This window comes from Pseudophryne corroboree, chromosome 4 (assembly GCF_028390025.1).
Source record: "Pseudophryne corroboree isolate aPseCor3 chromosome 4, aPseCor3.hap2, whole genome shotgun sequence".
Classification (NCBI taxonomy): domain Eukaryota; kingdom Metazoa; phylum Chordata; class Amphibia; order Anura; family Myobatrachidae; genus Pseudophryne; species Pseudophryne corroboree.
Window position 1 is genome coordinate 870,592,446 of NC_086447.1, and position 16,304 is coordinate 870,608,749.

A 16,304-nucleotide genomic window follows, 5' to 3' on the forward strand; every position below is an offset into this window, starting at 1 on the left:
GTGAAACCGTGGTACCCAAATGTATTTGTTTAGCATTTTGAGATTGAGAATGGGTAAAAAAGACCCATTTGGCTTCTGAACCAAAAACAGGTTGGAGTAAAAACCCTGTCCCCGTTGTGCAGGGAGTACTGGAATGACTACTCCTGACTGAAGCAATTTCTGAACTGCTTCTTGCAAGGCCCTTGCCTTCGTCTCCACCCGAGACGGGCTGGTGCAGAAGAACCTTCGAGGTGGATGCTTCTTGAAGGGGAAAACATAACCTAGAGATACAGCTTCTTGCACCCAGGCATCTGTTGTAGACTGCTGCCAGATCTGTACAAACTGAAGAAGCTGGCCTTCTACCCTGGGGTCCCCCAGGGGAAGACCAGCACCATCAGGCTGATGGCTTATCTTCTGTTTTGGAAGCTGGCCCTCTGGTAGCTCAATGCTTCTTTAGCTTACCAAAGTTACTGTATTGGGGCTGCTTACGATCACTTTTTCCCTTCGCTTTTCCTTACGACCGAAAGGGACTAAAAACTGGACCCTTAGGTTAAGGATTGTATGTGGAAGGAAACTTGACATTCTTGGACTCCAGAATATCTGTCAATTCTTCATTAAAAAGAATATTTCCAGTAAAAGGCAGAGATTCCAAAACCTTTTTGGATTCTGGATCAGCTTTCCATGTACGTAACCAAAGTGCCCTACGAGCAGCTATTCAAAATAGAAGTGAGGTACTAAAGTGCGCAATAAGATCCAAAGATCAGCCCTGTGGTGATATAGAGAAGTTTCACCTACTTCAAGAATGTTCACAGCAATTTCAAGATATTATATTCCACTTAGGCGCTCCTTGGATTTAACATGTAATGTACATGTTAGCTAGTTCCTTCAAGGACATAACCTATAAGGTGCGTCTCTTTGTGCTCACCCAATGGTGTGAAGCATCAAAGATGCACACATGAAAAAGAAAAAGCACAATAGTGTAGCAGTCAATTTTAAAATATATTGGTGTATTTTGTTTCAATACATCACACTCACAAGGATTCCAAAAAGAATATACATATCATGGTTTCTTTGCACCAGATGTTTTTCTCCAGGAGAACTCCAAGATAACCAGTATTCAAAATTCCTCCTCCTATATAACTCTAATTTTATATGTGCCTGGAGTATCCGGACACACATATATAGGAGGAGGAATTTTGAATACTGGTTATCTTGGAGTTCTCCTGGAGAAAAACATCTACTCTCCTATCCGTGACACCATTTAACAATGTTGACGGTAAAGGCAATATAGATTTTCGCACTAAACGAATTACATGCGTATCTACTTTAGGAGCCACCTCCCTTTTTAAACAGTCCCCTGCTGGAAAAGGATAATTAGAATCCCACTTTTTGGGGATTCTATATTTTTTATTGGGTGTAGCCCAAGCCTCTTCCATGATTTCCGTCAGCTGGTCTGACCCAGGAAACTCAGCCTTAACTGGTTTGGGACGTTTAAATAAAGGTGCCTTGGTTTTTAACGCAGGCTCTGCTGAATCCTCAAAGGATAGAATGGGCTTCATAGCGCTAATTAATTCAGCTATATCCACTGAGCTGAGACCCTCATCCTCCTCTTCGTATGCCAAAGTTGAGTAAATTGAATTTTCATCTTCTGATGAATCATCTTGTGTAGCCTGTGAAGGTATACTTACCATCGGTTTATGAGCTTGTTTCAAATTTGAAGCAGCTGGGGGAAATGATATACCGTAGGTAGGGAGCTGCATGTGTGGGTTAATAGTGTACCCCATTCCTGGTAAAGAGGCTGTAGGAATTAGCCGTTCAGCTATACTGGACAAGGTATGTGCAAACATAGCCCAAGGTGGATCCATCTGTACCCGACGTTGCACGGGGAGCTGCCTTGTATTTTGCTGAAAAGCAAAACAATTTGCATATAAACCATACTGAACCAGATCCTGAGAGGATAATACAGTTTTGCAAGACAAACATGATAGGAGTGTTGGTGTTACTGTTAGTGTAACTTCGTCACTTTTGCCGCTCTTAGACATGATAAATAATCAGCACTTTCACAGTGTACTACACAATTTGTGACTAATCACTTTAACCTTCTAAAGTGATATCAATCTGACCCTACCCATGCACCGGCATTGAGGATCAGAAGAAACAACTGACAAACATATTAAAGTCAGCAATCACACTAGCAGTCAGTCACATGTTATATATTAGTCATATGAGCACATTATCAACTGCAAACACATTTTAAAGTATGTAGGAGTACATATTACTGAATCCTGTTTTACACAGATCTAACATATTCAGACGCATTGCGAAGAAAACCACAGTAAATGTACACAGACTCATATGCGCACCTAACTTAACTATTCATACTGAACAAGTAGATAGAAATTTAGTGCTGTATAACTTGTACTCACTAGAGTGGGATACAGCGAGACTCACCTCGCTTACAGGTAGTGAACACAGACGTTCAGTGAACACAGACGCACCAGTCACACAGCCCAATGCTGCGACCGGGTCTCCTCGCGGTAGCGCTTAGTTAACACAGATGCAGCGGCCTATGCTGCTACCGAGTCCACTCGTGGTAGCGTCTGGGAAGGAAGCGAGGAAACAGTTCATGGCCGGAGACTCGGCAGAAGCTGGTCATGAACCGGGGGGAGGGGCGACCAGGAGAGCATCTAACTCCCCCTGCTGACATCAACCCTAGGGATCGCGGCCTCATACTATTCCTGGAGCCTCTGATCCCTAAGGCCTAGCGCTGGAGCACCCGTGGTGGCAGCCACGTCAGCTACTGTTTGGTAGTCTACTCCCAATACAGTGCCGCTGTGTCCGTATTCCATCTCTAAGCGGAATCAATGCATTACCTTCTCTCCGTGCCCCGGCCACAGCCTGGTAACGTCTGCTGGACCTGCTTGCATATGCGACACAGATGCCCGCCGCAACACCACTGTACTCGTGGGTAAACGTTGTTGTGGCCCGGTGGAGAGGTGTTGGAGCAACTATTTCTAAGCGTATAAGTCGCTGTTTAGAAAAGATCACTCAAAAAATTAGTAAGACTAAAAAATAACATAATAAAGCTTAGGGCTGCTAAAAGGAACAGCAGCCCTCTGACCATGGTCCTGCTCCTGCCGCACCAAACAAAAAACTGATTTGCCTGAGCCAGTGGGCGGGGATATATGGATGGGCCCATTGCATCCTGTGAAGCCTGAAAGCTTTTGATCGTTTGGTGCCAATCCGCTGTCGCTCCATTGTTAGCCTGTGGATAACCTGTGGACCCTGCCGGATAAAGAGCTGTATAACCTGGCTCCTTGGAAAGGTATACAGGAAGACTGGACCCAGTGTTCCCGGAGACCTGTAGCTGCAACTGAAAATGGCTGCCGTGACTCTCTGAGGAGGAGGAGGGTGGGGGAGTAGTTCAGCGGTAGGAAGACCGCAGTGGAATGGCACCCAAGCTGGGGGATAGTCGCAGGCAGAGGACTGACATCCCCTATGCTGGCACCACACACCGTTATGCTGACCTGCACCAGAAAAAAGCCCTGGTGGTCTAGTGGAGTCCCAGATGATTCGGGGTCGATGGCAGCCCCTCCGGTCTGTCTACAGGAACCAGAGAAAGGACTGCTGACTTGCAGAGCTGGCTTACAGTCCTGGGGTTCTCCGCGGGAGCTGTGCTAGCCGTACTCATCATTGCCCCACCGGAAGTACCTGCCCCGAGTGTCAGTGCCGGTGAATGGTGATGGAGCAGCAGCGCTGGCATCTAGAGGACTACCGAGCACTGCTACTCTTGTGAAGAAAAAAGGACATAAAATTAGAGCACAAAATAAAAGCTTGGGGAAGCCCCACTGTTAAATGGTGCGTCTGGCTCCTGCCAACACCAAAGCAAAACTGAAGAGCCTGAGCTGGAGGCAGGGTACAGGGGGAAGAACTGGAGCATATTGGGATACCTAAAAGTTTAACTGTCAGCCCTTTACCACCATCCATTGTCTGCCTATGGATCCCTGTGAAACCCAAAAAAGAAATCTACATTTGCTAACTTAATGTTATACAAAAAAAAAATATGCACAGTTTCTACTGTAGTCTAAACCAGCTCCAGTGACACATGCGAGGAAGCACCTAGGAGGTGAGAGGCTCGTGTTCCTGGAATTAGCTCTATCAGGTCAGGAAATGAATCCCAATTGTTGCGGGAAGTTATGCATAGATAAGTAGATTACTAACAACATGAGCACTGGGTCCGAGTTATAGAGGTAGACGCATGGGGCTGAGGACTTACCCGTGGAGACTGGTCATTGTGCATAGCCTCCAGTTCAGTACGTTTCTTTAAAATTGACTTTTTTGGCATGGGTAGTGGTTCATCTGGTCTTCTATCCTGGAGTCCTGTAGAGGAACAGGGCCACTCGGGGATGGGATGACAGTCACTAGAACTTGATATGGAGTCATGGTCAGATGCATATCTGAAACAATACAAAGAGTAGGACTAATAACTACAACAACTACATAGTAACAGTACCAGACAACCTCACATGTTTATGACTGAGTGAATTATGTTGCCTCTCTCTCCTCCCTCGAATTCACGAACCATCAACAACTTCACCATCTCATCCTCTCACCGACTCCAACCTCTCTTTCAAAAAACATAATCAGTCCCTCTCCCGGTCTTGTTGCTTCCACCTATCTCCAGAACCTCCTTTACCTTAGAGGCAACCAAGACCCCCCACCACTCCCCGGTCTTCTCCAAACTACTGCAATCTCATCTTATCTGGCCTCCTTAGCTTCCTCCAATCTGTCCTCAACGCTTCTGCTCAGCTTATCCCCCAAACATACAGCTTCTGTCTCCCTTCTTCACCAGACCCTTCACTGGCTCCCCTATCCCTTAAAAATCCAATGTAATCTCCACACACACACACACACACACACACACACACACACACACACACACAGTATAAGCCCTCACTCAATTTTCTCGTCCTACAATTCTGACCTCATCTTCCTTTACACTCCTGGCCACTAACTTCACATTTAGCCAATAACTACCATCTGTCATCCCAACTGAGTACTGTCTCCCACTCCCAAGACTTTGCTTGTGCTGCTCGGAACTCTCTGCTGTCCCCAATTAGGCTTTACACTTCTCTTCAAAGCTTCAAACCAGCTCTCAAAACAAACGTCTTTATTAAAGCCTTTCAGCTTTCATCCTACTCAGCCTTCCATGCTCCTGCAGTCTGTCCCTCCCCTATTTCTCACAAGCAGGGCCCTACCTGTAGTGCAACATGGTACTGCCCAATTGTTTTTTTTTTGTTGCTTTGCTTACAAACCTAAGTCAGGCCCATTATTATAAAAAGGTATACAAATCTACAGCCCTGGTAGACATTTGCGTGCCAGATTTGTACAAAGTTTTTTTGTTTTTTTTTTATTGCGTATTTTTTATTGAAAGTTTTAATTGAACATCCCAAAAAGAATAATATGAAAAAAAATAAAAATAAAAATAAAGTATACATATAAAACAAACAATACCGGCAGGTATAGTAAAGTATGCAGGATGCAAGCAGAAGTACGGTCAGACAGGAGACACAGAATACAACTGCAGTACACGTCTAATAGTACAGAATATACAATACGCCCCACATTATAGCAATAAGCAGAAAGAGTAAGAGCCCACAGGCGCCATGTGAGCTCACACATTGAGGATAAAATGATAAAATAAAAAAAGACTGACCCATGAGGCGTAGAAAAATACAAAAGTATTGGCACTGCAAACTATAGATAAAACACCTGCATGAGTATACAGGAAAAAAAAGATAAGAAATAATTAAAATCCTAAGACCTCTGCTGCTCATAGAGATAAAACAAAAATCCCTACAAAACAGAAAAAAAAAAAAACCCCAAAACAAACCACCTCAAAACCCCCCACCCTGTATAGCCTATCCCCAACCTAGGTATACCTGGATCCCCAAATCCCCCCACCCCCCATTAAACTACGTGACCTAACTGTCTAACACCCCCCTCCCTCCCTTCCCTAATACCAGGATAAATGAAAAAATAAGTGACTGGGGCAAATTAAAAAAAGAAGAAATATGGCCAAACAGTAAATAGAGTAGATCTCCCTCATATGAGAAATACAAATAAAAAATTAATATGCAAATATTGAGATATGATAAGCGACCTGGAAATATAAGGAATAGTGCTGGTAGCACCCTACAGATACAACAGTATATATGGATATGTAACCCTTAAATAAGCGATGGTCAAATAAAACATATCTTAGAACCATCAAATAACGAAATTATATCAATGGTAAGACATACAAAAAACAGAATAGAACATAGTATTTAAGAAAGTATGAACAATAAAATGGAACACAGCCAAGGACCCGGTAACCAGTCAGGTATTATACAGACTTGGAAAGAAAGAAAATCAGTCCGGAGGATAAGCCCACTCTGGAATCAAGTCATTTAGCGGTACACGAGCAGTAGTCAGGAAGGTAGTGGAGCCATCAACCATCCCGCACAGCATTAGCCGGATAGATAAGAGGATAGGCCACAGTTCCATGGTAAATGTAGAATGGAGAACCATCCCTCTTTCAAACATCACAATTAACTGCGAAATGATACAATACCGTTCTCCCCCATTATCAAGGAGGTCACACTGCGGACCCTCAAAAGAAAATTGCAATGGAGGTCCATACAGTCACCAACGATGAGACGGAGGCAGTCACCGACATCCCACGCGCCATCACCCACTGCAAATAACGGTGAATATGCGCAGGAAGAATCCGCAACTCCCCCATTTTGTTCACAATGCGTTCGTCGGAGGAACCTCCAGCATTAAGCATCGACTGTAGCGGAGCGGCAGGCCCCACAGATACAAGCTCCCCCAAAGGTTCCGAGGGTAGCAGCACTGGCGGGCAGGTGGACCCCACAGGAGAACCAGTTACTGCAACAGTCTCTTCTCCAAACATATTAAGAACCCTTTGTTCGGATTCCGCGATAGCCTTCAGGATGATTGAGACCGAATGTCCAGAAATATGAACAGGATTAAACATGGCTGCAGGGAGAAGAAGCAATATACTGTAGGAGCAAGAGGAAGATCCACTGGTAGAAAGGGAGCAGAGTTATACACACAGGAGCTCAGCTCATCCAAAGAACGCAGGCGTGTGAGTCCAGCACATGTGTTCTAGAGGTGAGAGGGAGCCAGGCATACAGTGCTCTTCCCTGCACTATGGTTATAGTTAAAGCTCTGTCCCAAATTCACAGGGAGTGTTGTCTCTGTAATACTATGTGCTCAGGGGACAAGCAGTGGAATGTGTGCTGTGTATAATACAAGCTCACCAGGCCTGAGCACACTGGCCCCAGCAGCTGAGTGAGGGCAGAGCTGCAGCAGGAGAAACAGCTACACTGAGAGCAGAGTCTGTCTCAGGATCCAGTCACAGATTTCACCAGCCAGTAAGTTAGGACTCTTGGCACATAGGATCCCCAAATTCACACTGCAGGAGCAGAGGGGGGTACTGCACTCTTGCAGAAATTTTCAGCCACAGAACACCAGGGAAACAGGAGATAGATCAGGATATTAGCAGGAGCTCTGGCAGGAAGCTGCCTACACCATGGTGTGTCAAGCCACGCCTTGTACAAAGTTTAAATTGAATGGCCAACCTCACACTATTGCTGGAAGCCCAAGTCTAATTCAGAGTTGATCGCAGCTAAAAAATGTGTTAAGGTGTGTACACACGGTAAGATATTTTCTTCCGATTCTGACTATATAGTCAGAATCGGAAGAAAATATAGTGCAGATCGCAAGGTGACAGTCACCTTGCGATCCCGATCCGATTCTTTTCTTTGAATCCATAGGGGGCACTGGAGTATTCTTGGGATATGGACGATTCCGCAGGAAACAAGGCACTGAATAAATTACATTTGGAACTACTTCCCCCCTCCATATACCAGAGTACCTCAGTGTTTTTTTACTAAACCGCACAGGAGCTATAGAGAGGTTGACAATGGAGAATTACATATAACAAACCGGACAACAATAAAAGTTGACATATAACGTTACCGACAACTAACAGTTGACACCATAACCGATAGAACTTGATAATTTGAACCAGTCGGTGAGAGTGTGTTACCATAAGATCCCCTGAACTTACCACAAACCAGGAAAAACTGCTCTGGGTGGGCGTCCAGTGCCCCCTATGGATTCAAAGAAAAGGATTTACCTGGTAAGTACCAAAATCCTATTTTCTTTTTCATCCACTAGGGATCACTGGAGTACTCTTGGGACGTACCAAAGTTTCCCCCCTGGGCGGGAGAGCTGTTTGGCACCTGTAACATTAGGCGGCCAAAGCTAGATGATGATGCCGCATAAGTATCAAACTTGTAAAAGCACAAACGTGTGCACTGAAGACCATGCAGCCGCACGGCAAAGCTGTGTCGTAGAAGCTACACGACCAGCTGCCCATGACGTTCCCACAGAACGTGTGGAATGAGCTGTTACTGATGTAGGTGGCTGTAACCTAGCATGAAGGTAAGCCTGACGTATGGTCAGTTTTAGCCATCTGGATAAGGTCTGCTTAGAAGCTGGCCAACCCATCTTGGCAGCATCGTAGAACACAAACAACGTATCTGTCTTACAAACTGTAGACGTTCGGGATCATAAACACGTAGTGTGCGTACTACATCCAAGGTTTCAGAATCTCCTGTTAACACAGGAACAACAATTGGTTGGTTGATGTGAAAAGAGGACACTTTCGGTAGAAATGCGGGATTTGTACGAAGTTCGGCTCTGTCATCATGAAACACTAAATACGGTGGCTTGCATGACAAGGCACCCAAATCTGAAAAACGCCTTGCCGAAGCCAAGGCTAGGAGAAAATAAGAATTTACTCACCGGTAATTCTATTTCTCGTAGTCCGTAGTGGATGCTGGGAACTCCGTAAGGACCATGGGGAATAGCGGGCTCCGAAGGAGGCTGGGCACTCTAGAAGATCTTAGACTACCTGGTGTGCACTGACTCCTCCCACTATGACCCTCCTCCAAGCCTCAGTTAGGTACTGTGCCCGGACGAGCGTACACAATAAGGAAGGATTTTGAATCCCGGTTAAGACTCATAACAGTCACACCAATCACACCGTACAACTCGTGATAGTATACCCAGTTAACAGTATGAAACAACTGAGCCTCTCAACAGATGGCTCAACAATAACCCGATTTAGTTAACAATAACTATGTACAAGTATTGCAGATAAACCGCACTTGGGATGGGCGCCCAGCATCCACTACGGACTACGAGAAATAGAATTACCGGTGAGTAAATTCTTATTTTCTCTGACGTCCTAGTGGATGCTGGGAACTCCGTAAGGACCATGGGGATTATACCAAAGCTCCCAAACGGGCGGGAGAGTGCGGATTACTCTGCAGCACCGAATGAGAGAACTCCAGGTCCTCCTCAGCCAGGGTATCAAATTTATAGAATTTTGCAAACGTGTTTGCCCCTGACCAAGTAGCAGCTCGGCAAAGTTGTAAAGCCGAGACCCCTCGGGCAGCCGCCCAAGATGAGCCCACCTTCCTTGTGGAATGGGCATTGACAGATTTTGGCTGTGGCAGGCCTGCCACAGAATGCGCAAGTTGAATTGTACTGGAAATCCAACGAGCAATAGTCTGCTTAGAAGCAGGAGCACCCAACTTGTTGGGTGCATATAGGATAAACAGCGAGTCAGATTTTCTGACTCTAGCCATCCTGGAAACATATATTTTCAGGGCCCTGACCACGTCTAACAACTTGGAGTCCTCCAAGTCTCTAGTAGCCGCAGGCACCACAATAGGTTGGTTCAGGTGAAACGCTGACACCACCTTAGGAAGAAACTGGGGACGAGTCCTCAATTCTGCCCTATCCATATGGAAAATCAGATAAGGGCTTTTACAAGACAAAGCCGCCAATTCTGATACACGCCTGGCAGAAGCCAAGGCCAATAACATGACCACCTTCCACGTGAGATATTTCAGATCCACGGTTTTTAGTGGTTCAAACCAATGTGATTTTAAGAAACTCAACACCACATTGAGATCCCAAGGTGCCACCGGGGGCACAAACGGGGGCTGAATATGCAGCACTCCTTTTACAAATGTCTGAACTTCAGGTACTGAAGCTAGTTCTTTTTGAAAGAAAATCGACAGAGCAGAGATCTGTACCTTAATGGAGCCTAGTTTTAGGCCCATATTCACTCCTGCTTGCAGGACATGCAGAAATCGACCTAGTTGAAATTCCTCTGTTGGGGCCTTTTCGGCCTCACACCATGCAACATACTTCCGCCATATGCGGTGATAATGATTTGCTGTAACTTCTTTCCTGGCTTTAATAAGCGTAGGAATGACTGCCTCCGGAATGCCCTTTTCCTTCAGGATTCGGCGTTCAACCGCCATGCCGTCAAACGCAGCCGCGGTAAGTCTTGGAACAGACAGGGCCCCTGCTGGAGCAGGTCTTGTCTTAGTGGTAGAGGCCACGGGTCCTCTGAGATCATCTCTTGAAGTTCCGGGTACCATGTTCTTCTTGGCCAATCCGGAACCACGAGAAATGTGTTTACCCTTCGCCTTCTTATTATTCTCAATACCTTTGGTATGAGAGGCAGCGGAGGAAACACATACACTGACTGGTACACCCACGGCGTTACCAGAGCGTCTACAGCTATTGCTTGAGGGTCCTTTGACCTGGCGCAATACCTGTCTAGCTTTTTGTTTAGACGGGACGCCATCATGTCCACCTGCGGACGACCCCACTGATGAACAATCATTTAGAAGACTTCTGGATGAAGTCCCCACTCTCCCGGGTGGAGGTCGTGTTTGCTGAGAAAGTCTGCTTCCCAGTTGTCCACTCCCGGAATGAACACTGCTGACAGTGCTGGTACATGATTTTCCGCCCATCGGAGAATCCTTGTGGCTTCCGCCATTGCCATCCTGCTTCTTGTGCCGCCCTGACGATTCACATGGGCGACTGCCGTGATGTTGTCTGACTGGATCAGCACCGGCTGGTGTAGAAGCAGGGATTTTGCTTGACTGAGGGCATTGTAGATGGCCCTTAGTTCCAGAATATTTATGTGAAGGGAAGTCTCCTGACTTGACCATAGTCCTTGGAAATTTCTTCCCCGGGTGACTGCTCCCCAGCCTCGAAGGCTGGCATCCGTGGTCACCAGGACCCAGTCCTGTATGCCAAACCTGCGGCCCTCCAGGAGATGAGCACTCTGCAGCCACCACAGAAGAGACACCCTGGTTCTGGGAGACAGGGTTATCAAGCGATGCATCTGAAGATGCGATCCGGACCACTTGTCTAACAGGTCCCATTGAAAAATTCTGGCATGGAACCTGCCGAATGGAATTGCTTCGTAAGAAGCTACCATTTTTCCCAGGACTCGCGTACAGTGATGCACCGATACCTGTTTCGGTTTCAGGAGGTCCCTGACTAGAGAAGACAACTCCCTGGCTTTCTCCTCCGGGAGAAACACTTTTTTCTGGACCGTGTCCAGAATCATCCCCAGGAACATTAGACGTGTCGTCGGCATCAGCTGTGACTTTGGGATATTCAGAATCCAGCCGTGCTGGTGCAGCACTTCCTGAGATAGTGCCACTCCCACCAACAACTGTTCCTTGGACCGTGCCTTTATTAGGAGATCGTCCAAGTACGGGATAATTAAAACTCCCTTTTTTCGAAGGAGTATCATCATTTCCGCCATAACCTTGGTAAATATCCGTGGTGCCGTGGAGAGTCCAAACGGCAGCGTCTGGAATTGGTAATGACAATCTTGTACCACAAATCTGAGGTACTCCTGGTGAGGATGGTAAATAGGGACATGCAGGTAAGCATCCTTGATGTCCAGAGAAACCATGTAATCCCCCTCGTCCAGGCTTGCAATAACCGCACTGAGCGATTCCATCTTGAACTTGAATTTTTTTATGTACATGTTCAAGGATTTCAAATTTAAAATGGGTCTCACCGAACCGTCCGGTTTCGGCACCACAAATAGTGTGGAATAGTAACCCCGGCCTTGTTGAAGTAGGGGTACCTTGATTATCACCTGCTGAAAATACAGCTTGTGAATTGCCGCTAGCACCGCCTCCCTGTCTGAGGGAGCAATCGGCAAGGCAGATTTTAGGAACCGGTGGGGTGGAACAGTCTCGAATTCCAGCATGTATCCCTGTGATACTACTTGAAGGATCCAGGGATCCACCTGTGAGCGAGCCCACTGATCGCTGAAATTTCTGAGGCGGGCCCCCACCGTCCCTGGCTCCACCTGGGGAGCCCCACCGTCATGCGGCGGACTTGGAAGAGGAAGCGGGGGAGGACTTTTGTTCCTGGGAACCTGCTGTCTGTTGCAGCCTTTTTCCCCTACCTCTGCCCCTAGACAGAAAAGAGCCTCCTTTTCCACGCTTGTTTTTCTGGGTCCGAAAGGACTGAACCTGATAAAATGGCGCCTTCTTAGGCTGCGAGGGGACATGGGGTAAAAATGCTGACTTCCCAGACGTTGCTGTGGAAACTAGGTCGGAGAGACCATCCCCAAATAATTCCTCCCCTTTATACGGCAAAACTTCCATGTGCCTCTTGGAATCCGCTTCTCCCGTCCACTGACGAGTCCATAAGCCTCTCCTAGCAGAGATGGACAATGCATTTACTTTAGATGCCAGCCGGCAAATTTCCCTCTGTGCATCTCTCATATATAAGACTGAATCTTTTATATGGTCAATTGTTAGGAGAATAGTGTCTCTGTCTAGTGTGTCAATATTTTCTGACAGTTTATCTGACCACGCAGCGGCAGCACTGCACATCCATGCTGACGCAATAGCTAGTCTAAGTATAATGCCTGAGTGTGTGTGTGTACAGACTTCAGGACTGCCTCCTGCTTTCTATCAGCAAGCTCCTTAAGGGCGGCCGTATCCTGAGACGGTAGTGCCACCTTTTTTGACAAACGTGTGAGCGCTTTATCCACCCTAGGGGGTGTTTCCCAACGTGACCTATCCTCAGGCGGGAAAGGGAACGCCATTAGTACCTTCTTAGGAATTACCAATTTTTTATCAGGGAAAAGCCACGCTTCTTCACACACCTCATTTAATTCATCTGATGGGGGAAAAAATAAGAATTTACTTACCGATAATTCTATTTCTCATAGTCCGTAGTGGATGCTGGGGACTCCGAAAGGACCATGGGGAATAGCGGCTCCGCAGGAGACTGGGCACAAAGTAAAAGCTTTAGGACTAGCTGGTGTGCACTGGCTCCTCCCCCTATGACCCTCCTCCAAGCCTCAGTTAGGATACTGTGCCCGGACGAGCGTACACAATAAGGAAGGATTTTGAATCCCGGGTAAGACTCATACCAGCCACACCAATCACACCGTACAACTAGTGATCTGAACCTAGTTAACAGCATGATAACAGAAGGAGCCTCTGAAAAGATGGCTCACAACAACAATAACCCGATTTTTGTAACAATAACTATGTACAAGTAATGCAGACAATCCGCACTTGGGATGGGCGCCCAGCATCCACTACGGACTATGAGAAATAGAATTATCGGTAAGTAAATTCTTATTTTCTCTAACGTCCTAGTGGATGCTGGGGACTCCGAAAGGACCATGGGGATTATACCAAAGCTCCCAAACGGGCGGGAGAGAGCGGATGACTCTGCAGCACCGAATGAGAGAACTCCAGGTCCTCCTCAGCCAGGGTATCAAATTTGTAGAATTTAGCAAACGTGTTTGCCCCTGACCAAGTAGCTGCTCGGCAAAGTTGTAAAGCCGAGACCCCTCGGGCAGCCGCCCAAGATGAGCCCACTTTCCGTGTGGAATGGGCTTTTACAGATTTTGGCTGTGGCAGGCCTGCCACAGAATGTGCAAGCTGAATTGTACTACAAATCCAACGAGCAATCGTCTGCTTAGAAGCAGGAGCACCCAGCTTGTTGGGTGCATACAGGATAAACAGCGAGTCAGATTTTCTGACTCCAGCCGTCCTGGAAACATATATTTTCAGGGCCCTGACTACGTCCAGCAACTTGGAATCCTCCAAGTCCCTAGTAGCCGCAGGCACCACAATAGGTTGGTTTAAGTGAAATGCTGAAACCACCTTAGGGAGAAATTGAGGACGAGTCCTCAATTCTGCCCTGTCCGTATGAAAAATTAGGTAAGGGCTTTTATAGGATAAAGCCGCCAGGTCTGATACACGCCTGGCTGAAGCCAGGGCTAACAGCATTACCACTTTCCATGTGAGATATTTCAAGTCCACAGTGGTGAGTGGTTCAAACCAATGTGATTTTAGGAATCCCAACACTACATTGAGATCCCAAGGTGCCACTGGAGGCACAAAAGGAGGCTGTATATGCAGTACTCCCTTGACAAACGTCTGAACTTCAGGAACAGAAGCTAGTTCTTTTTGGAAGAATATCGACAGGGCCGAAATTTGAACCTTAATGGACCCTAATTTGAGGCCCATAGACAGTCCTGTTTGCAGGAAATGCAGGAATCGACCCAGTTGAAATTCCTCCGTAGGGGCCTTCCTGGCCTCGCACCACGCAACATATTTACGCCAAATACGGTGATAATGTTGTACGGTTACATCCTTCCTGGCTTTGATCAGGGTAGGGATGACTTCATCCGGAATACCTTTTTCCTTCAGGATCCGGCGTTCAACCGCCATGCCGTCAAACGCAGCCGCGGTAAGTCTTGGAACAGACATGGTCCCTGCTGAAGCAGGTCCTGTCTTAGAGGTAGAGGCCACGGGTCTTCCGTGAGCATCTCTTGAATTTCCGGGTACCAAGTCCTTCTTGGCCAATCCGGAGCCACGAGTATAGTCTTTACTCCACTCCTTTTTATGATTCTCAGTACTTTTGGTATGAGAGGAAGAGGAGGGAACACATACACTGACCGGTACACCCACGGTGTTACCAGAGCGTCCACAGCTATTGCCTGAGGGTCCCATGACCTGGAGCAATATATCTGTCCAGTTTTTTGTTGAGGCGAGACGCCATCATGTCCACCTTTGGTTTTTCCCAACGGTTTACAATCATGTGGAAGACTTCTGGGTGAAGTCCCCACTCCCCCGGGTGAAGATCGTGTCTGCTGAGGAAGTCTGCTTCCCAGTTGTCCACTCCCGGAATGAACACTGCTGACAGTGCTATCACATGATTTTCCGCCCAGCGAAGAATCCTTGCCACTTCCGTCATTGCCCTCCTGCTTCTTGTGCCGCCCTGTCTGTTTACGTGGGCGACTGCCGTGATGTTGTCCGACTGGATCAATACTGGCTGACCCTGAAGCAGAGGCCTTGCCTGACTTAGGGCATTGTAAATGGCCCTTAGTTCCAGGATATTTATGTGAAGTGACGTTTCCATGCTTGACCACAAGCCCTGGAAATTTTTTCCCTGTGTGACTGCTCCCCAGCCTCTCAGGCTGGCATCCGTGGTCACCAGGACCCAATCCTGAATGCCGAATCTGCGGCCCTCTAGGAGATGAGCACTCTGTAACCACCACAGGAGAGACACCCTTGTCCTTGGAGACAGGGTTATCCGCTGATGCATTTGAAGATGCGATCCGGACCATTTGTCTAGCAGATCCAACTGAAAAGTTCTTGCGTGGAATCTGCCGAATGGAATCGCTTCGTAAGAAGCCACCATCTTTCCCAGGACCCTTGTGCACTGATGCACTGACACCTGGCCTGGTCTTAGGAGTTTCCTGACTAGGTCGGATAACTCCCTGGCTTTCTCTTCCGGGAGAAACACCTTTTTCTGTACTGTGTCCAGAATCATCCCTAGGAACAACAGACGTGTCGTCGGAATCAGCTGCGATTTTGGAATATTTAGAATCCATCCGTGCTGTCGTAGAACTATTTGAGATAGTGCTACTCCGACCTCTAACTGTTCTCTGGACCTTGCCCTTATCAGGAGATCGTCCAAGTAAGGGATAATTAAGACGCCTTTTCTTCGAAGAAGAATCATCATTTCGGCCATTACCTTGGTAAAGACCCGGGGTGCGTGGACAATCCAAACGGCAGCGTCTGAAACTGATAGTGACAGTTCTGTCCCACAAACCTGAGGTACCCTTGGTGAGAAGGGCAAATTGGGACATGGAGGTAAGCATCCTTGATGTCCAGAGACACCATGTAGTCCCCTTCTTCCAGGTTCGCTATCACTGCTCTGAGTGACTCCATCTTGAACTTGAACCTTTTTATGTAAGTGTTCAAGGCTTTCAGATTTAAAATGGGTCTCACCGAGCCGTCCGGCTTCGGTACCACAAACAGCGTGGAGTAATACCCCTTTCCCTGTTGTAGGAGGGGTACCTTGATTATCACTTGCTGGGAATA

The 16,304-nt window shown here is 47.0% G+C and overlaps 1 protein-coding gene across 1 annotated transcript in view; it reads right to left on the minus strand.

The window, feature by feature from the left end:
• The window catches only part of LOC134910572 (zinc finger protein 318-like), a 170,129-nt gene that overhangs the window by 87,850 nt on the left and 65,975 nt on the right, over nucleotides 1-16,304 (minus strand). Inside the window, exon 3 of the mRNA XM_063918764.1 lies at nucleotides 4,256-4,436. Coding sequence (XP_063774834.1) covers nucleotides 4,256-4,436 — 181 coding nt within the window. The remainder of the gene's footprint in view (nucleotides 1-4,255; nucleotides 4,437-16,304) is intronic.